At 35.7% G+C, this 22,838-nt stretch overlaps 1 protein-coding gene and 1 long non-coding RNA gene across 2 annotated transcripts in view; one reads left to right on the top strand and one right to left on the bottom strand.

Moving 5' to 3' along the window:
• Positions 1 to 22,838, top strand: part of CEP162 (centrosomal protein 162) — a 97,700-nt gene that overhangs the window by 5,991 nt on the left and 68,871 nt on the right. Inside the window, 6 exon segments of the mRNA XM_038554647.1 lie at positions 7,055 to 7,169; positions 10,396 to 10,542; positions 10,898 to 11,081; positions 13,232 to 13,299; positions 18,300 to 18,415; positions 19,961 to 19,988. Coding sequence (XP_038410575.1) covers positions 7,055 to 7,169; positions 10,396 to 10,542; positions 10,898 to 11,081; positions 13,232 to 13,299; positions 18,300 to 18,415; positions 19,961 to 19,988 — 658 coding nt within the window.
• LOC111098343 lies at positions 3,762 to 8,413 on the bottom strand. The gene is made up of 2 exons (XR_005367977.1): positions 8,335 to 8,413; positions 3,762 to 4,011 (listed from the first exon to the last, which is right to left on the bottom strand). It is a non-coding gene; the product is annotated as an uncharacterized LOC111098343 (long non-coding RNA).

Below are 22,838 nucleotides of genomic sequence, written 5' to 3'. Positions count from 1 at the left end.
GTTTTTAGACATAAAGTCCATCAGGGTCTCAAGAAGAAGGCTGTCCTGAGAAAGTTTGAGGATTAGGATTCCATTAGTCAATCCAGAAGTTCAGAAAAACACATGAATACTCACCAGAAGGGACAAAGTGTTCACAAAAATAGAAATAATAAAGCTTTTAAACAGATCCTGAGTAAAGCCAGAGAGCTCAAAGTGCAAAGAGAGCAGAGCTTGGATCCAGGAGAGACTAACTCTCAAACTCCAGGGTCTGGGAGAAAACTATGAATTCACTGAATTCACTGAACCTGTTTGTTTACTGGCCTCAGAGTTGTTGGAGTCTTCTCTGGATCCCACTTCTGATCACCAAGTAATGTTGACCTCAAAAATAAAGCAGCCAGTTGTTTTACCATTTGTTTGGGAATGGCAGAAGACTTGCAATTTGGACTTGCAAGCTATGGCAAAACCCTAGGCAAGACCTGAGATCAAAGGAGAGGAACATAACTTCATAGAGAAAAGGAGGAAGTTGGGAGGGGCTGCTTTCAATGAAAGTCTATTGGAGGAAAGCAAGAGTTCAGGGGGGTGATGGCTTCTCATTGACAGAGCTGTTTTGCTGGGCATGAAGAAAAACTTTCCTTCCTCCTGTTGGGGTAGTAAAGTAGGCTTCCTCCTATTGAAAAATGCAAGAAACACTACTTTGTTGGAGTCTGTAATTTTTTTTGTATATTTTTTTATTGGAGTTCCATTTGCCAACATATAGCATAATACCCAGCGCTCATCCCATTAAGTGCCCCCCTCAGTGCCCGTCACCCAGTCACCCCATTCCCCCCACCCACCTCCCCTTCCACTGCCCCTTGTTTGTTTCCTAGAGTTAGGAGTCTCTCATCTTCTATCACCCTCTCTGATATTTCCCACTCCTTTTCTCTCCTTTCCTCTTTATTCCCTTTCACTATTTTTTTATATTCCCCAAATGAATGAGACCATATAATGTTTGTCCTTTTCCGATTGACTTACTTCACTCAGCATAATACCCTCCAGTTCTATCTACGTTGAAGCAAATGGTGGGTATTTGTCGTTTCTAATGGCTGAGTAATATTCCATTGTATACATAGACCACATCTTCTTTATCCATTCATCTTCCTATGGACACCAAGGCTCTTTCCACAGTTTGGCTGTTGTGGACATTGCTGCTTATAAACATTGGGGTGCAGGTGTCCTGCCTTTTCACTGCATCTGTATCTTTGGGGTAAATCCCCAGCAGTGCAATTGCTGGGTCATACGGTAGTTCTATTTTTAACTCTTTGAGGAACCTCCACACTGTTTTTCAGAGTGGCTGTACCAGTTCACATTCCCACCAGCAGGTGCAAAGGGGGACACCACATCCTCTCCAACATGTGTTGTTTCCTGTCTTGTTAATTTTCACCATTCTCACTGATGTGAGGTGAACACTTCTGAAAGAAATTGAGGAAGACACAAAGAGATGGAAAAATATTCCATGCTCATGGATTGGAAGAATTAATATCGTGAAAATGTCAATGCTACCCAGGGCAATTTACACACTCGGTGCAATCCCTATCAAAATACCATGGACTTTCTTCAAAGAGTTGAAACAAATCGTCTTAAGATTTGTGTGGAATCACAAAGGACCCTGAATAGCCAGGAGAATACTGAAAAAGAAAACCAGAGCCAGGACATCACAATACCAGATTTCAAGTTGTACTACAAAGCTGTGATCATCAAGACAGTGTGGTACTGACACAAAAACAGACACATAGATCAATGAAACAGAATAGAGAACCCAGAAATGGTCCCTCAACTCTATGGTCAACTAATATTCGACAAAGTAGGAAAGACTATCCCCTGGAAAAAGGACAGTCTCTTCAATAAATGGTACTGGGAAAATTGGACAGCCACGTGTAGAAGAATGAAACTAGACCATTCTCTTACATCATACACAAAGATAAACTCAAAATGGATGTAAGATCTAAATGAATCCACCAAAATCCTAGAGGAGAACACAGGCAACACCCTTTTTGAATTTGGCCACAGCAACTTCTTGCAAGATACATCTATGAAGGCAAGGGAAACAAAAGCAAAAATGAACTATTGGGACTTCATCAGATAAAAAGCTTCTGCACAGCAAAAGAAACAGTCAACAAAACTAAAAGACAACCTACAGAATGGGAGAAGATATTTGCAAATGACCTATCAGATAAAGGGCTAGTATCCAAGATCTATAAAGAACTTATTAAACTCAACAGCAAAGAAACAATCTAATCATGAAATGGGCAAAAGACATGAACAGAAATCTCACAGAGGAAGACATAGACATGGCCAACAAGCACATGAGAAAATGCTCCGAATCACTTGCCATCTGGAGTCTGTAATTGATGACAAGTCGATAGGGTGTGAGAGCTCCCCCTTCAGACCTCCCAACTGTATTTTAAATGAAGTTTCCTGTTTTCAGTTTCACAAGTGCATCACCAAGCTCTGTCAGCTTTTCCTCCAGAATCTACCTGTCACCTTCCTAGTTATTTTCCTGTTCACTACCTCCAACCTAGTCTGGAGCACTGTCTTCTCTCCTGTGCTACTATAACAGTTCCCACATACTGCCCCCTCCCCCAGTCCAATTCCTTCACCCCACTGCCACCAGCGTGATCTGTAACATAAATCAGATTGTTCCTCTCCTTTGTAAAACACTGTTGGCTTCCTGTCACCAATGGAATAAAATTCAAACTCCTTCCTATGGTTTATAAAGCCCTGGCTGATTTTTGCTCATGTTGTCCTCATTCATTTTATATCTCTCTTCCCCCTTATCTACTTATGCTGCGATGGCCTTTTTTCTCCCTTAGACATGCCAAGATCCTTTCACATTAGGAGCTTTTCGGGAACTGGTCCCTCTGCCAATAATTTTGTTTCCCTATCCTTTACCTGGTTGTTAAAGATCCCATCTTAAATATCACTACCACAGAGAGGTTTTTATATATATTTTTTCTATTTATCCAGTAAAAAAGTAACCAGCAAGTTACTTCCTTGTGTGTCATATATTTAATTCTCTGTGTAGCACTTGGCACCATTCATGATTTTACTTGTGTCTGTTTTCTGCCTCCCATTGTAAGAATGTATGATTTGTGATGTGGCAGCTACATATTCACTGCTATACCTGAAGTACCTAATAGATGCTTAATATATATTTGCTGAATGAGTAAATTAGAGGGTTGCACTATATCCTATGTGTTTATATAAATAGGCCTTGTAGAGCATTCAGGAAAGCCACATTTTAAGCAATTATACTAATATTGTATAATTGTTCATAAAGGGAGCTAGATATATGATGTAGTAGAAAACTACAGTTTCAGTAACAGGAAGAATAATGCCTACAAAGTAGGCATTGTTTGTAGATTGTTGTAAGGGTTTAAAAAAGCATCTAATGATTATCTGAATGTAACAGACACTCAGGTTAAGAATCTCACTTCCCATTTGAAAACTGATTTTTTACTTTCAAATATGAAATTTTATTTTGAAAATTAAACTTAATAGGAAGTATTTTCACTGTAAAAGATAAAAAGCAGTACAAACCAATTTTTTTCCTTCTGCCCCTCATTTACCACCCCTTAAACACCCTCTATCCCTCCCACTCTTCCTCTCATATTTAGCCTCAACTCATAAAAACATTTATCTCATGTTAGAGATTTGGGTAAGCAGCATCTCGTTTGTTTTTTTTTAGTAATGAAAACCATGATTTTAGAGCCATGTTAACTTTTTTAATCATTTTGTTAAATTATTGTTCAAAGAATTTATTCATTTATTCAATTTATGGAGGTTGGTGGGACCACCCTTTTTTTTTAATAGCTCTCTTGAGTTGTCATATACCATACGATTCACTTGTTGAAAGTGTACAATTCCAGGGTACCTGGGTGGCTTAGTTGGTTAAGTGTCCAAGTTTTGATCTCAGTTCAGATCTTGATCTCAGGTTCGTGAGTTCAAGCCCCATATTGGAATAGCGCTGGGGAGGAAAGCCCAGCTTGGAGCCTACTAAGAAAAAGTGAAGTGTACAATTCAGTGGTTTTTAGTTTTTTCACGGCAATGAAGCTATTACCACAATCACGTTTAGAACATTTTTGTCATCCTCAAAAGAAACCATGTATACCAGTTACCCCTTTCTCCAGCCTTGGGGGCCACTAATCTACTCTCTGTCTCTGAATATATTCTGATTACAGACATTTCATAGACATAGAATTAAATAATATGTTGTCTTTTGTGACTGGTTTCTTCCACTCAACCTTGGCTGAAACAAGGTGCATCCATGTGGTAGCATCTGTCAGTACTTCGTTGCTTTTTATAGCTGAATAACGTTCCATTGTATGGGTTTACCACATTTTGTTTATCCACATATCAGTTGATGAACATTTGAGTTCTTTCCACTTTTTGGCATTTATAAATAATGCTTCTATGAAAAGTCATGTACAAGTTTTTGTGAGGTTGTATGTTTTAATTTCTGTTATATGTATACCTGGTAGTTGGTATGGTGAGTCATATGGTAACTTTGTTTAACCTTTTGAGGAATATAATTAGTATATTAGGATTCCAGTTTCTCCATATGCTCACCAGCACGGTTATTTTCTGGGTACCAGCTTTTGTGTTTTGTTTTTAATAGTAAGAATCTGGAAAGCAGTGTGGATGATTATCAAAAGGGAGAATACCTACAATGTATTAGATAGTAGGGTGAGCACCCTGCATTTCATTTTCTGATCTTTGTCACAAGCTTGCAAGGTCAGTGGTACTATGACTTTTTTAACAGATTGAATAAACTGAAAAAAGGATAATTTTTCTGAAGCAACAGCAAATTGAAATTAGAATTCGAACTCAGATTTGTCTGGCCTCCAAAACCTATACTCCTTCCACACTCTTGGCCATGGGGCTTAAGAGAAATAGACTGAGTCTGAGGCAGATTGTCAGAATTTGGTGAACAGTGAGATATAGGGAGGAGAGAGAAATGGAACATTTCAAGGTGTTGACCAAGTTCAGAGACTGAGTGGAAAGTGATGAAACTAAAATTTAGTTAAAGAATAGTTTCCCAGAACACAGGGTGGCTCAGTGGTTGAGCAGTGCGTTTGGCTCAGGGCATGATCCTGGGGTCCTGGGGTCAGGTCCCACATTGGTCTCCCTGCATGGAGCCTGCTTCTCCCTCTGCCTCTGTCTCTGCCTCTCTCGGTGTGTCATAAATAAATAAATAAATAAATAAATAACAAATGAATGAATGAATGAATGAGTGAATAAATAAATAAATACTTTTTTAAAAAAAGGAAGAATACTTTTCCTCCCCTCTTCCCCTCCTCCTGTCTGATGTTCTTTTTGAACATTTTAAAATCGGGATTATTTTAAGTCATTGCAGTAGAGTTCTTTGGTTGGCAGGTGGAAATTTGTGCAGTCATCTTGGAAGTTTAAAAGGGTATCCTGGTGACATTGTCCCAGTTGGGGGACTACATACTACAGTGGAAAGTGGACAAATGTTATCAGACCTGTTTGAATCCTAGGTCTGTAATACTTACTAACAGTAGCAACTGGGGCAAGTTGCTTAACTTCTCTGAGCTTACCCCCATCAATAAATCTTGATTGAATGCTTAGAGATTGAGATAATCTGGGGATAGATCCTAATACACAGCAGGCATGGAATAAATGTTGGTTTCTTCTCCAGGAAACGTGTAGAGTGAGGATAAAAAGAACAAGGACAGAGTCCTGGGGAAGTCTAGTGTAAAGAAATGTGCAAAAGAGCCAAGACCTATTGAAATAGACGGGTGGGAAAAGTCCCAGAAGTGAAGTATAATTTGGAGGAAGTAAAAAAAAAAAAAAAAAAAAAAAAAAAAAATAATTTGGAGGAAGTGAGGTTGTGACATCAAGGATAGAGAGTTTTTGGAAGAGTCAGTCACCAGTATCAAATTCCGTGATGTAATCAGGGAAGATGACCAGCATGGTCTTTTATTTGTGGCATCCAGGAGGCCTTTGGAACCTGGGCAAGAGCTGTTTTGGGATGGGAACCAGCTTTTCAAGAGTTGAGGAGTAAACTCAAGAAATTGGTATGTAGAAGAAAGTGATAGGTAGAATAAAGGAGAGGTGGGAATAAGGAACTTATTCTTTTTTGTTTTGTTTTACTTTGCTTTTTAAAAAAAAAAAAAAGTGGAGTACACTTGAATGTTCATTCTTCCATTCCACAGTTGTACGAGGCCCTGAGGTTACAGCAAGGGGCAGGTTTATAACCTGAGGGAAGGAGGCAGGGGAGTCTGAAAGGGGAGTGAAGATATAGAGATCATGTGGAATGAGCAAGGAAGTGAGAACCTAGAACGGTGGGAAGTGACTGACCCCTCTGCAAGTTCTCCTTGGTGTGGAAACCATTTCTTTTCTGAAAAAGGAAAGCAGTGCCTTCACAGATGAGTGTAATGGTGGAATAAGGGAAAGGAGACTGGTTTTTGCCTGAGAGCTTTCTTTTCTCAGTGAAGAGAGAGGCCAGGTTACTGACAGAGTGGTGGCAATGGCTGTGGGTGGAGTTAGGATTAGAGTAGGGGATTTTTTAGGATTGTGGTAAAATTTGGACCTGAAGAATAGAAAAATAAATAAAATTTTATTAAAGTTTCTTAGTCATTGTGACAAAATGCTGATTTTTCTGGCAAACTCAATTCATCTGGTCTTAGAATTTTGTGCTCTTTGAGAATGATGCTGGGTAATTTTGTGCAATTTTTATTTATTCATATACCCTAGAGAATGGGTATACTTTCACATACTTCATTTTTTTCCCCTTCTTGATCAAGTTTCTTGATAAGTTTTCTTTATTTCTTTGTTGTTATCATTGATGTTTTCTCCCTGGTTAGTTTACTTATTTAACTCTGGATATGAAATTGATGTTCAGAGATATATGCTTGATTTTTAAGTTATTTTAGCTACATATGTTTAAAAGCAAATTTATTGTTGCTGAGAATTTTGTTTATGTACGTGATAACTGAACTGTGAAAGAACTAAGAGAAGCATTTTTAGTAATGAATCTGGGATTCTCAAATTTTAATTCAGTAACTTGTATCTATAGCTTTCAGATGATTCTTTTGATAATTCAAGCAAAACACCTAGACAACCTAAAAGAGAAGTGAAAAAGAAAGATGCAGTGCCATGGTGGATAACTGAAGATGATTTTGAAGATGGTGGTAAATATTGCTCATTTTTTTATTCCAAATTATTTGACCACAAGGGGTCAGTCAAGACTTTCAATTTGGGATTTTGTTGTTGGACTATACATCTATAAAGAAGATAATAGTAGTAACATGACTTTTTGAAGCTTGAATTTTCATATAACTTTGCTTTAATATATATTATATAATTGAGAATCTATGATGTTCCTGCATTATCAGGTTATATTACATTGGGATAATTTTATGTTTATCTAAATTAATATGATGAATGATACACGTATATTTCTCTATTTCCCTGTATAAATGGTAAATTGATTTAAAGTGATTTAATAAAATATTCTGACAATGTATTAATGTCATCACATTAGAAAGATTTTAACAAATCTTTAGATTTTTGGTATCACAGTCTGTTAATAACAGTAGTAAAAAAATAATTTTTTTTGCCATAATGGTAAAGAACTCATTATTGATCCTGTTTGATTTATGTGTATACCTTTCCCAGAGTTGTTCTTAGTCGCATCTTTACAAATGGAAAACTACTCTCTGGAGTATTTGCTTTGGTATACCTGCTGTGTATGATACTGCATATCCATAAGGAACCCTATGTTAACCTATGTTTATACTATTTATGGATCACTAAGCAGCATTTTATAAACTTAGAAGATTTCTATATCCTCAGGGGGAAATGTGCCCCATAGCTTTTGTTTTTCCCCCATGAAATTGAGCCCAGATTCCTTAATGTGACCGCTAAGGCTCTACATCATCTGACTAGGACCTTCCTTTCCAGCTTCCTGTGCCCCAGCCGTACTCCGTTATTCCCTATCTCCTGGAAACATCATTGACTCTATGCATTAGCTTTGTGCATTAGCTCATGCTTTCTCACCACTAGACTGCCTTTGCTTGCATCCTTCTTCCCTAACTCTTCTAGCTCCCTTCTCAACATAATTATTTTCTCCTTTGTTTTGATTTCAGAACACCACAATAGCACTTACATATTGTGCTGATAGTCATAACCTGTAGGGCTGCTCCTGAGGTTGGGAGCTTTGTGAGGACAGGAAACACTTTTTTTTTGTTTGTATTCCCCTGCCCCCAACAGTAAATAAGTAATAAATGCATTTAATAAATGAATGTTAGAGTGAAAGTCATTTCTCTGTCATTAAAACTATAAATAAGGAGTTACCTTATTGAAAAATACAGCTCATTTTTTCATAAATCCCCCAACCATGTAACAGTGCTAAAGTTTGCATGTAAAGAATTCTTTTTTAGAATCTCCCTGCCGTTGGTGCTTGAAAATAATATTATATGATAAAGTACAATTGGAATTGTTCACAAAGATTTAAGACTTCATTAGCATTAACATCTCTTTCCAGAAAGTAATGTGTAAGAGATAAAATGTACTCATCCAAAGGGAAAAACTAGGTCCTAGACTAACAATTGAATGTAACATGACTAAAGGGACTAATTTTTAAGAAAGAATTTGTCAATCAAAAGTGGATTTGATTAGTAAAAGATGCAAAGAATTATATTTAAGAAGCAAGCTTTGACAATATCCATTTAAACAGAGGAGAGGGGATGCCTGGGTGGCTCAGTGGTTCCAGGATCGAGTCCCACATTGGACTCCCCACAGGGAGCCTGCTTCTCCCTCTTCCTATATCTCTGCCTCTCTCTCTGTCTCTCATGAATAAATAAATAAAATCTTTAAAAATAAATAAATAAACAAACACAGAGGAGAGGGTTTCTCCACCCAAGGATATAGCAATCACAGTCATTTCTGAGTTCATGTTATGTTGTGCATACTAGGCACTAGTGTATAGACTAGATATGATTCCTGCCATCAAGAGCATAGAAGCTTCTGAGGGGGAAGTAAACACCCTTTTGTGGAGAGAAATGCATTACTAATCTTAGACAGCATTAAACATCAACATTGAGCTACTTCAACCTTATAATTTTTTCTTTCAATTGCCATAAGGATAAAATGTTCTGCCTAGAGGATGAAACAATCTAATCCTTCTACTGGTTATAATCTTCATTATAAATAAGCAAATTGGGTCTTGGTTTTGTTCATTAGTCTCTTATAAACTCAATGTGGGTCACATCCCTGAGTCCAACTTCAGAGCTAATGTGAGACCCCCATAGGCCCCAAAATAGCATCCCACCCATGGCATTACGTTTTTCATTTGAAACGTCTTTAGATAACATCTCTTGATTTTCTGTGACCATGGAAGTTATTATTTGATCTGTAAAACCGTTATTCTCACAAAACCATAAAAAATAGATTCTAGGGTGGCCCGGGTGGCTCAGTGGTTTAGTGCTGCCTTCAGCCCAGGGAATGGTCCTGAAGACCTGGGATCGAGTCCCACATCGGGCTCCCTGCATGGAGCCTGCTTCTCCCTCTGCCTGTGTCTCTGCCTCTCTCTCTCTCTCTCTGATGAATAAATAAAATCTTTAAAAGAAATAGATTCTAAGTCCTTTCTAAGAGGACACTAATTAGGAAAATAAAGTCAGAATTTGTGACTTCTTGGTAAGACTTCCTTCTAAGCAAAAGTGATATTCTTCTAATCTTAATATTTATATCTTACAATGTAATTATTTAACTTTTCCATTTTTTACTTTTTTATAAAAAATGTATGCTATTATGATAAAGAAATTTTGAATATTGTATAGCCTTTTCAGTGTTTTCTAATGTTTTTGGAATAAAGAGCAAAACTCCTGGCTGTGAGTACTGGCCTAGTCGGACCATCAGCTCCTGCTCTGAACTTATCTCCACCTAGACTCACCCTCATTCTCTAGATCCAACCTCACTGGCCTTTTTGCATCCTCCAATGTTGGCCTGCCCCTCCCATTGCTGACCATGTGTACCTTGTGTCTGTCCTACCTGGATTTGTTTTCCTTTTCTAATTCACCTAGTTATTTCCTACTTTTCCTTTACATAAGGCAGAACATGTACGATATACTGTCTTAAATAATTGTGCTTCAAAGTAATTTAAAACATTTTATCTCATTATGTAAACTTTTTGAGATTATTTAATAAGATACACTGCAAATAAATAGAATTATAGTTCTTTTTTTGTGAACTTTAGGTCTGATGGATTTTTATTTAATACACCAGATTTATTTTGTAACTACTGTCCATAAAATTAGCTAACAAAAAATGTTAGTACAACACTATTACTGGTTAGTAAATAGTCAAAACAGTTTTCTAAACATAAATATCCAACTGTATCTTAAATCCTATCCTTAGGACTGCTTGGAACAAATGTAAGCTATCTGAAAACAAAGAAACCTTCTCCGCCTATTATAGAAATAGAAGAGGACTCTGCTGAAAGGATTCAGTTTCTTCAGAGCAGTGGAACCTCCATCTTAAGTATTGACAGCTTAGAAACAAATGGTAAGAAATGTGAGGGATATGAGTTGATAGGTCAATTACTATGCTTGATTAGATTAAATGCTATAATTATACTATGCCATAATTAAAATTTTTACAAAAATTAACTTGTATTTTGAAGCCTCCTTTACTGAACCATGTACACTTAATTAATACCTTCCTAGAAGATTTAGAATTAGATCTTGAGAGAAGCCTTATAACCTTACATACCGATTATGAATACAAGTCTGTACTTGGTTGGTAAGAGATTAAAGTATGTTTTAAATTTTAAAAATTTTTCTATTAATAAATAAATCATTAAAATTAATATTATCAAAATTCTTCATATTAATAAAATGTATTTGTGCTTTTCATTTAGAGATAGTAGTTTCTGAACTCAATCATAGTGTCCTTGGATTGGGATTAGACACATTAGAAGAACAAGAAGAAAAAGAGCAATTTTTTGCCAGGCTTGAGGAAGGCTTAACATCTTCCATTGATTATTCAAGATTAAATAAGGAACTGGATTCTAATGACTCCACGCAATTTAAAGCTTTACATAGGTAATGTATGTACAATATTGACTAATCATTAAATGATTTCTTTCTATGTTTTTCTATATTTTTAGAAGACTGGTGTATGCATGGACTTCAGTGGGTAAACATGATAACAAACAAAAAGTAAATCTTATTTTTAGCTCTTTTCTCTGTTCATTATTTTGGTCATGCTTTCTCTTATATATTGAATGGAATTTGTTGATTTGTGTTTGAGACCCCACTCTGCATCCAGATACCTGAAATGTCCAGCCTAAGATGCTTTTGAGACTAATGGCACATGGCAAAAAGACCTTATTAGGAAAGTAACTTCTTAAGTGATTTTACATAGATAAAATAAATAAGAGAGTTCAAGTAGCTGTTATAAACTCTGAGAAAAAAAGAAAAGAAAGGGGAACAAGGAGTAAAGACCAGATTTGTCTCTGTCCTACCTTTGTATGGTTGACCCTGATGATAATCAGGAAACCTCATTTATCCTGGGTCTCCTACTAATTGAGCTGGTATTCTGTACATACAGTAGACCTTTGACCTGTTAAAATGATAAATGGAAGTCAGATTACAACTTTTAAGATTTTAAGAACACCAAACTATAATTACATTAAGGGTGAGGAGAATCATAACCTCTGGTTGTTAGAGTACCTGGTCTCCTTAGGATGCTTAGTTTCTTAGAGACTATGAATAAAGTGGTGCAGTGACTGTCATGAATTATGGAGGGTTTGAGATTTTTACCCTACTTGCAAGCTAACAAGTGACCCTGCCAGTTTTATGGATGCTGACAATAGACATAGGATTCCTGGGTTAGAAACAAAGGACCTTATTTCTTACAACAGAAGCCTATCTGAGTCTCACGTTTATTTGCCTCACTTCCCACCCTGCCCCACAAAGCTTGTGGAGGCACCACGGAGAGTCCATGAAGGCTGTCTGCGTGGGCACTGGGTTGCCTTATAGGAGAGGATCACTGAGCTTGGGGAATCTGTTGCTTTTATGTAAGAGGAAACAGGCCTACTTCTTTTCTGGGAGGAGATACTGCATCATCTCTCAAGGTGGCTCACAGCAACACAATTGTGGGAAATAACCTAGGAAAGAGGAGTTTGTGCCTTGAGTTCCTGGTGTACCCCACAAAAACATGCTGGGACATTCAGGGTAATTGCCTCTCCCAATAGTAACAACACAGATGAAGTATACACAGGTTTGTTAGCTATAAGTTTGGGCCCCTTTATAATATTTCTTAACTTTTTCTTATTTTTTTTTAAGGTTTTATTTATTCAGGAAAGTCAGAGAAAGTGGGGGGAGGGGGAGGTAGAGACACAGGCAGAGGGAGAAGCAGGCTCCATGCAGGGAGCCCGACATGGGACTCGATCCTGGGTCTCCAGGATCACACCCTGGGCCGAAGGTGGCGCTAAACCGCTGAACCACCCAGGTTGCCCCTCTTTTTCTTATTTCTTAGCAGTATTCTTAACTCCTGATATTTCTGTTCTTGGACAGGCTAGTCAGAGTGCTGAATACCATTGGATATGTAGTACTGTTTGCTGCTATTATTATAGTTTTATATCTTCATGGATTTGCTGATAATCTCACTAAAGACAGGGTTAATGGACTGAAAAAAGTAGGGCAGATTCCTCGGTTTGCAAGAAAGCAGTGTATGAACTAACCCCAATATAATTAAATTTGCTCAAGTGCCTTTGTCACTTTCTGAGTTTTTATTAGTTTAAGGTCCCTATTCAGCCTGTATTTCATGATTAAAATGCTTATTAACATGTAAATGCTGAACCTGAAAAACCTGAAATTTTTTTCTGGTCAGGTTCTGGCCTGACGTAGACTTCACTGTTACTCCTAGCTTGTGGTCAATTTCTGATTTTTAGTGTAGAAAGAACATCTGGGTCCTGAGACACGTAAATGCACACACTTATGTATAAAACTGTGTGTATTTGTGTATAAAGTTAATGGCATTTTTCTCTTTGTATTAATTTGATAGCTACAATAAGGCTTTGAGGGTCCTTTATTTTCACATTTTCTTTATAGTGCCCAAATTCTTAGTTTTTGATAGAATAAGAGTACTTGAGAAGAAAAATATAATGTTAGAGTTTTTTTTAAATATGCACAAAAGATTGCATGGAATGTATTAACATTTAATTCTGAATTAAGTAATTTTTTTTCAGTAATCAAATTGATGTAGAACTAACTGAAGATAAACATGAGAATGAATCAAAACATGAAGAACTGGCAGGTAATTTCATTGGTTTAAAAATGTACAATATTTGAAAAGATAATATAACTTAATAAAGACATTGATAGAAAAAGAAAAGGAAAATCTTATCTTGGAAAGAGCTTAGATTAGGTTGAGTAAACTGCCTATGTTACAGTCTGAGGTACTAAGAAATGGTTGAGAGTGCACTGCTGCATCATTTGTTGGGAGTGGGTGGTGGATCATTTCAGAAGACAAGAAAAGGACGAGGGGAATCTTTGGAGCCAGGACCAATATCTCTAAAGCATGGCTCAGTAGGTATTTCTTTTTCTACTTTGACTTTTAACATGTCTCTGTTTTTATATTTAAAATGATTTTCTCATGGGTAGTGTATAGCTGGATTTTTCTTTTTTATCCACTCTGACGATCTCTGACTTTTAATTGAAATGTTTCTACCCTTAATAAAAATATATTCATTGGTATGGTTATTTATTCTTTTGCCATTTGTTGTGTTGCTTTTGTCCTGCAGTCTGTTGGATTGAGTATTGTAGTGTTCCATTTTATCCCTTCTTTTGGCTTGTTAGTTATACCTCTTTGTTGTATTTTCCTTCTTAGTTTCTCTATGATTCGTACTATGCATCTTTAGCTTATTAAATAGATTCTACTTTCAGATGACATTATATCATATTTATATGAGTCTTAAAAACAGCAACTCCCCTCCTCAACCTTTTTGCTATTTTTGTCAGATATTTTTTTCTGTATATCCTAAAACTCCATGATGTATTATTATCACTATTGTTATTATTACTATTGCTTTTAATAGTCTATTTAAAACATTTTTAAGGAAAGGACACCTGGGTACTCAGCGGTTGAGCGTCTGCCTTCGGCTTAGGGCATGATCCTGGGCTGCTGGGATCGAGTCCCACATAAGGTGCCCTGCATGGATCCTGCTTCTCCCTCTGTCTGTGTCTCTGCCTCTCTCTATGTGTCTCAAATAAATAAATAAACAAACTTTAATAATTTTTTAAGGGAGATAAAAATTAATATTTATGTAAAAATGTTTTCCATGTATTTATCATTCTCAGTTTTTTGTATTCTTTTATATAGATTTGAGGGCTTTTTTAACTTCTTATTTAAAATGAATTTTAAAAAATTAATTTTTAATTTGAAGTAAAGCTGGTATATAACATATTATTTTCAGGCACACAACATAATGATTTGATACACTGTGAAATGATCACCATAACAAATCTAGTTAACACTATCACGAGTACAAAAAACAAAACAAAACATTTTTTCCTTGAGATAAGAACTTTTAAGATCTACTGTTTTAGCAATTTTCAAATACAGTTGACTGTCCAGCATAGGAGCTAGGAATGCTGACCCCCTGCATAAAAATCTGTGTGTAACTTTTGACTCCCCCCAAAATTTAATTACTAATAACCTCTCATCGATTGGAAGCCTTACGATAACAAAAAGATTTGATAAACACATATTTTATATGCTATGTATATTATTATATACCATATTCTTAAAGTTAGCTGGAGGAAAGAAAATGTTATTAAGAAAATCATAAGGGGGCAGCCCCGATGGCTTAGCGGTTTGGCACTGCCTTTGGCCCAGGGCGTGATCCTGGAGACTGGGATCGAGTCCCACGTCGGGCTCCCTGCATGGAGCCTGCTTCTCCCTCTGCCTGTGTCTCTGTCTCTGTCTCTCATGAATAAATAAATAAAATCTTTAAAAAAAATCATAAGGAAGAGAAAATACATTTATAGTATTGGACTGTATCAGAAAAAAATCCTCATGTAAGTGGAACTATAACAGAGTTCAAACCCATGCTGTTCAAGAGTCAACTGTGGTAGCTATCTAGTATTTTGAGTTTCTGTATAGTATTTTTTTTAGCCTGGTTTTGTGGCAGTTTGATGTAGGTGTATCTTGTTATGCTTTTCTTGTATTTATCCTACTTGGAGGTAATTGAGCATCTTTGATCTGTGAATTTGTAGTTTCCATCAAAATGAAAAAATGTTTTGCCCACTAATTCTTCAAATATTTCTGTAACCCCCTGCCCTCTGACTCTAATTACAGTTGTGTTAGATGGTTAAATTTTGTGCCATAGGTCATTAAGGCTCTTTCATTTTTTAAAGCTATTTTCCTCTTTGTGCTTCAGTTTTTATTGTTAGGTCTTCAGATTTACTGATTTTTTCTTCTTTCCTTTGATATTCTGTTAATTCATTGAATCTTTTTTCTTTCAATCTAGAAGCTCCTTTTAGGTATTTTTTAAAATCTCTATGGAATCTTCTCTCATGTTCTTTTTTTTTTTTTTTTTTTTCTTGTTAAGTCCTTAACAAAACATATTCTGCTGATCCCAATGTGTGTGCATTTCTGGGTCTCTTTCTATTGACTGCTGCTTTTCCTTGTAAGTCTAGTTATTTTTTTTATTGGGTGTTGGATATTGTAGATTTTTATGTTGTTGAGTGTCTGAATTTTGTTTTCTTCCTATAGTGTTGAGCTTTGTTCTGGCAGATCTTGCTACCTTGATCCTTCCAAGGCTTTTCTTATGCCTTGTTAGGGGAGGTCTCCCGTAGCATTTCGTAGTACAGTTTGACACTAGTACTAAGGCACATCCTTTCTGAGGTTTCTACTGAATGACCCTACTAAACAATGAGGACTTTTTCCACTCAAACTGGTTAGAGCTCCAGACTCTCCTTTCCCTTCCTGAAGTCTGTGAATTTCCTAGCCAGTAGCTTCCAGTTGCTCAAAGTATGCAGATATGGCTTATATTTCAGCAAAGAGTCAGGGAGACCACATACAGATCTTTAGAGCTCTGCTTCTACATAGGTGTTTCTGATTGCCTCAGTCTTTCTGAAAGTTTATCTCTGTGACCTTAACATAGTGAGACTGTTCTGATCTTCCCCTCCCTGCTTAACATTCCTGAATTTATGTACCTTCAAGTAACTGTAGAACTCACCTCACTTGTTTATTTTTTTCTTAAGGAATCAGTTTTGTGCTGCCAGCTGTCCAGTGTTTATAAATAGTTATTTCATATATTTTGTTCAATTTACTCATTGTTTACAGAGTTTTTGAAATCCAGCATAGTAGAGGGGAAAGTCCTGTAGGTTGCATCATACTTAAATTAAAATTTGCAGCTAAATTTTCTAACAAAGAATGAAAAATGTCTCCAAAATCTATCATTCAGGTCTTTTATTTTTTTTTTTTAAGATTTTATTTACTTATTCACAAGAGACACAGAGAGAGAGAGGCAGAGACATAGGCAGAGAGAAGCAGGCCTCATGCAGGGAGCCCATTGTGGGACTTGATCCTGGGACTCTGGGATCATGCCCTGAGCTGAAGGCAGGCGCTCAATCGCTGAGCTACCCAGGTGTCCCTGATAACTGTTTTGCAAATTTAACTATGTCTGTTGATATTTAGAAAATCCCAGTGTTATTTCTTATATGGAAAAGATGAGCTCACAAAGGTGAGGTTCTCAGCCTCAGAATATATTAATGTTGTTAACCAGCTAAGCTAGTTTATTTACCTAAGATCCAGTACTCACCTTGTCTTCCTTTTGAACTAATATGGAGATGTTTCTGTAGATAGATGTCACTAGGAATATGTCTATTTAACTTCTAAGCCCTCTCAAATTCATTCTCAGACTTTCATTATTAATTGCACTCAGGTTATCCTCTCCATTTTAAGAAAAGACAGCCATTCCATAGCAGTCTGTGGAACTTGTACAGTCTTTCATCAGGCCATCCTGTTTCTGAAAGTGCTCTAATTTTCAAAATACAATTAAGATTATGTTTATTTCTGGAATGATGGTTTCCACTCTGAAAACGTCACAAATCTCAGTTAATCCTTCAATTTAAGGGCTATAAACAACACATTAAAAATTGGTTTAGAGATCCTGGCCAGGTAACTCCTACCTTACCTTCCCCTAAGTAGTGTTATTGGCATCATGTTAATTAACATAGACACACATTTCTCTTCTGGTATAAATTCATTGAGATATAATTTGGGACTTTAGCTGAGAAGTGCCCAGAATTAGGAAATAGTAGAGGTCACATAGAGCCAGTATTTACCTGCGGGAAGGATTAGAGATAGATCTTTCATAAGTACTGTTTCAGGGTTACATTGGAGATACCTACAGAGACAATCAATCATAAGTACTGTTTCAGGGTTACATTGGAGATACCTACAGAGACAATCAATCAATCAATCAATCAATTCATCCAACGTTTTAAAAATGTCAAGATTTCACAGAAGTGCTGCCTTTTATAAGTATGCTTTTGAGATTCTTTTATTTTATTTTTTTTTAATTTTTATTTATTTATGATAGTCACAGAGAGAGAAAGAGAGAGGCAGAGACACAGGCAGAGGGAGAAGCAGGCTCCATGCACCGGAAGCCCGATGTGGGATTCGATCCCGGGTCTCCAGGATCGCGCCCTGGGCCAAAGGCAGGCACCAAACCACTGCGCCACCCAGGCATCCCTGAGATTCTTTTAAAAATAAGCATTAAACTTTGTTTTAAAAATACAATGTTTGGACAGCTCTAGAAACTTTTAGTTAAAAAACATAAAAGATTAAAAATATAAAGCTCTTATAACTATTTGAAAATATAAGACAGTGAAATAAACCTAAGTCTTACAAATTGAGTTTTCATTAAATTTTTGCCAAAAAAAAAAAAAAAAAAAAAAGAGGGACGCCTGGGTGGCTCAGTGGTTGGGTGTCTGCCTTTGGCTCAGGGCGTGATCCCGGGATGCCGGGATCGAGTCCCACGTTGGGCTCTCTGTATGGAGCCTGCCTCTCCCTGTGCCTATGTCTCTACCTCTCTCTCTCTGTGTCTCTCATGAATAAATAAATAAAATCTTAAAAAAAAAAAATCTTCACAAAATAAAGTATGTCCTCTAAAGCTATCTTTATGTTACTATTTCAATAAATTATTCGTATGCAGACTCCTTCCTTTGGAAATTAACAGTCTTTTCCCAGGATATGATCTTTTTGTTAGTGTGATCCTTGTATTTTTAAAAAATTATTTTCTTCAGAAAATTACAGTGATGATTTCGAAGGTGAGGAGGATATTGATGCACCTTTAACTACTCAAGAAGAGACTCATTCCAAAGAAAATCCCCAATCTGAAAAACAACATGTACCCAAACAGGTATACATCAGTTATATACTTGACAGTTTTGAAACTTCTGTCACCATTTTAGCTGACTTTCACTATAGGAAGAGTTCAAAATACAGAGTTCTTCATTGTCTTGCTCATCGTTGTAAGGTTATTCATCTCTTAACGCTCACATTTTTTTAATTCATGATGCCAGTTTAATGTGAATCATAATGAAATACGGCCATTGATTTTCTCAAGAATCTTTTTGGCAAGTAACTTCCTTAAGTTTTAGAAATTGAAATTTTAATTGAAATTCAAATCTAATTTTTAAACAGGTATATGAAGCTACACTTTTTTTGGTAGATCTTGTCCTTGTGAAGTACAATAAATACCCCTTCTCAGTATTTATGCTAACAGTGACATTACCATATGAAACTTAACTTGGCTAAGATCATGAATTAAATTATTCCATTCATATTCAGTTGTTGTACTCTAATTCTTTTTTTTTCTCAGTTCTTACTAAGACTGGTTAAGGGTATTACTGCGTATTGCATGCCTTGTAGAGCTTATCCTTGAAGCTACCTAATAATAACTAACTAGTAGGATAATTACTATTAGTTATTTTGGTGTTGATTTGTACAAGTGAGGTCTCTTTCAGGACTGCATGTTCAGACTAGATGTTTTAAACATGTATGAAACCATAGGTTTCATAGAAGCAAAGTTAAATAGAATAGTTAAATAGAAGCAAGAAATACCAGGTATTAATAAATACTTATTTGTAAATATACCTGGTGCTTTGTCACTGGGTGTCTCTACATCACTCCATTTGGAGGGGAGAATAAAACTTTTAGAAATACATGAAGATTAATGTGATCTGCTGGTTATCCTTAGTAACTTAATGGGCTTTATACTTAGAATATGACAGTTTAGATGTTTTATGAAAAACACATCAGTAGAAGGCACAGAGGTTTGATATATTAAGAAAATACAGCCTGCATAAAAATGTGTCAGTGTAAACATACACATTGCCTATCTGAGTGGAGAATATGGGTGACACTATATAAAACTTACTCTAAGAGAATTGATCATTGTTTTTAGGGAACTTATAATTTTGACAAATTTCAACTATCTTGCTGATTTGGTGGACTGCCTCTTTGAAATTTTTGTCTTTCAAAAATGTAGCTCAAACAGACTACAAGTTATATTTGATCATTAATTTTGAACAATAAAAGAAAAATGATTGATGTTATAATAGCAAGAATCTTATATAAAGTATCCATGTTATCTTAGAGTTCAAAAAATAGAATTTCTGAGCAAGGTGGATAAGCAGATGGCATCTAGATACTTTAAAGGCCTAAATGGATTGGTAATTGTTATTCTAAAGAGACTTCTGAAAGTTCTCTCATAGCTATGTTCTCCAGTCATATAGAATTATTAGTGAATGAGAGTGATGAAAGAAACTTAGAAAACACATTTCTTGACTTTTTCATAATGGAGTAAAACACTGGTTTTCAAATTTTGCTACTGTTTGCATTGTGGGTATTTTATATAATTTTGGTTTCAAATCATATGATTATCTTCTTCTTTTTAATTTAGGAAGAGAAAACTGGCATGCTGGCTAATGGTAAATATTACATGTATTCATATATTTTAGATGGCAAAAAAATGATCTGTTTAGAATTTTATCTAAATAATTCTGAAAAAGTTTCTATCTCCCTTTGTTTTTAAATATCTCGAATGAATTAAAGTCCACAGATTTTCTCAGCAATATGTATCTTATGCATGTCTTGAATCCTTCCTGTCATATGTAAAAATATTTCCTTTTTAAAAGACTAGGACCAGATGGCATTATGGTAAATTCTATTAGACATTCAAAGATGAATTCATACCAGTCCTTAAAATCTTCCAAAAAATAGAAGAGGGAATTCTTCCAAATTCATTCTGTGAGGCCAGCATTACCCTTGATACCAAAACTGGAAAGACACCTCAAGAAAAGAAAACCATAAGAAAGCAATCCCACTTCCAGTAGCATGAAAAAGAATAAAATATTTAGGAATAAATTAAGGAAGTGAAAGAGATGTACACTTAACACTATAAAATATTGATGAAAGAAATTGAAGAACACATAAATCAGGAAAAAAGATCCTTTGTGCTGATTGATTGGAAGAATTAATGTTAAAATGTCTGTACTACCTAAAGTGATCTACCAGTGCAATCCATATCAAATTCAAAAGGCATTTTTCACAGATGTAGAAAAAGCAATTGTAAAATTCAGATGGAACCACAAAAGGTCCCTAAATAGCCAAAGCAATCTTGAGAAAAAAAGAACAAAGCTGGAGGCATCACACATCCTGATTTCAAATATATTACAAAGCTATAGTAATCAAAATAGTATGGTATTAGCATTAAAAAAAACCTACATAGATCGGTGGAACAGTAACCAAAATAGCATGGTATTGGCATTTAAAAAAGATCAGTGGAGAATCCAGAAATAAACCTCTGCATATATGGCCAATTAGTTATTGATAGTGGCACAGAGAGCTCACAGTGAGGAAAGGAATAGTTTTTTCAATAAATCGTATTTGAAAAGCTGGATAGCCATATGCAAAAGATGGAACTGGACCCCTATCTGGCCCCAAACACAAAATAACTCAAAATGGATTAATTACTTGTATATGAGACCTAAAACTATTAAACCCATAGAAGAAAACATGGGGTAAGCTCTTTTATACTGGTCTTTGGTGACAGTTTTTTAGATTTCACACCAAAAGCCAAGACAACAAAAACAAAAATAAACAAGTGGGAATGCATCAAACTAAAAAGCTTCTGCACAGCATGGGCTGTGCAAAATTAAGAAGCATTCTGTGGAATAAAAGAAATTATTTGCAAACTACATATCCGACACTTGATTAATATCCAAAACATAGAAGGAACTCCTACAACTTAATAGCCAAGAATGACCAGTAGGCACATAAAAAGATGCTTAACTTTACTAATCATCAGGAAAGTGACATTAAACACCACTGTGAGGGGATCCCTGAGTGGCTCAGCGGTTTAGCACCTGCCTTCAGCCCAGGGCCTGATCCTGGGGTCCCGGGATCAAGTCCCGCATCAGGCTCCCTGCGTGGAGCCTGCTTCTCCCTCTTCCTGTGTCTCTGCCTGTGTGTCTCTCTGTGTGTCTCTCATGAATAAATAAATGAAATCTTTAAAAAAAAAAACAAAAAAAAAACAAAACAAAAAACCACTGTGAAATATCACCTCACACCTGCTAGGCAGCTGTTATCAAAATGATAAGAGATAAATGCTGGTGAGGATGTAAAGGGAACTCTTGTCTGCTATTGGTGGCATTATAGACTGGTATAACCACAATGGGAAACAGTATGAAGACTCCTCAAGAAATTAAAAATAGAACTATTACATGATCCAACAGTGCCACCTTTAGAGATATACATATATATATATATATACATATATAATATTAGAAATATATAGAAAACAGTCATTATCTCAGATATCTGTATTTCCATTTTCATTGCAGCATTATAATAGCCTAGGTATGGAAACAACCTAATGTCTGTCAATGGATGAATGAAAATGTGACATATACTAATGGAATATTCATATATAATGAGGAATATTACTCTTTAATAAAGGAAATACTTTCAACAATATACATGAACTTGGCTAAGTGAAATAGCAAGACAAAGATGAATATTGCATAGTATCACTTATAGGTAAAATCTAAAAACAAAAGTTGAACTCAGAAACAGAATAGAATGATGGTTGCCAGAAGCTGAAGGGTGGGGAAAATCAGAAGAGGTTGGTAAAAAGGTATAGACTTTCAGTTATAAATAAAGTCTGAGAATTTATATAACATGATGAATACAGTTGTGACTATTATATAATTGAAACTTACTGAGACAGAACTTGTGTTTTCATCAAAAAAAAAAGTGAGGTGATACATGCATTAATTAACTCAGTTGTAGGAATCGCTTCACAATGTATATGTAAATCATCATGTCCACGTTAAATATATTAAAATTTTATTTGTTAGTTATACCTCAGTGAAGCTAAAAAAGAAAAGACAAAGATAATTGGTAGTAGAAAGTGTAATTTACAGGTTGAAAGACTTTTACAGTGAAAATTAGAAAACTATTGAAGAAAACACAGATAAATGGAAAGACATCCTGTGCTTATGGATTGGTAGAATTAATACTGTTAAAATGTCTGTACTACCTAAAGTGGTCTACAAGTCTACAAGATAATCCCCATCAAAGTCCCAATGGCATTCCATTTTAAAATTTATGGGGAATTACCAAAGACTCCATTAGCCAAAACAAACTTGAGAAAGAGCAATACTGGAGGCATCACTCTCCTGATTTGAAAATATATTACAAAGCTATAGTAATCAGAACAGTATGGTATTCGCATAAAAACAGACATATAAAACCATTGAAACTATAGAATAGCCTAG

The sequence above is a fragment of the Canis lupus genome, chromosome 12 (genome assembly GCF_011100685.1).
Source record: "Canis lupus familiaris isolate Mischka breed German Shepherd chromosome 12, alternate assembly UU_Cfam_GSD_1.0, whole genome shotgun sequence".
Classification (NCBI taxonomy): Eukaryota; Metazoa; Chordata; class Mammalia; order Carnivora; family Canidae; genus Canis; species Canis lupus.
This window is presented reverse-complemented; position numbering and strand designations above follow the sequence as displayed.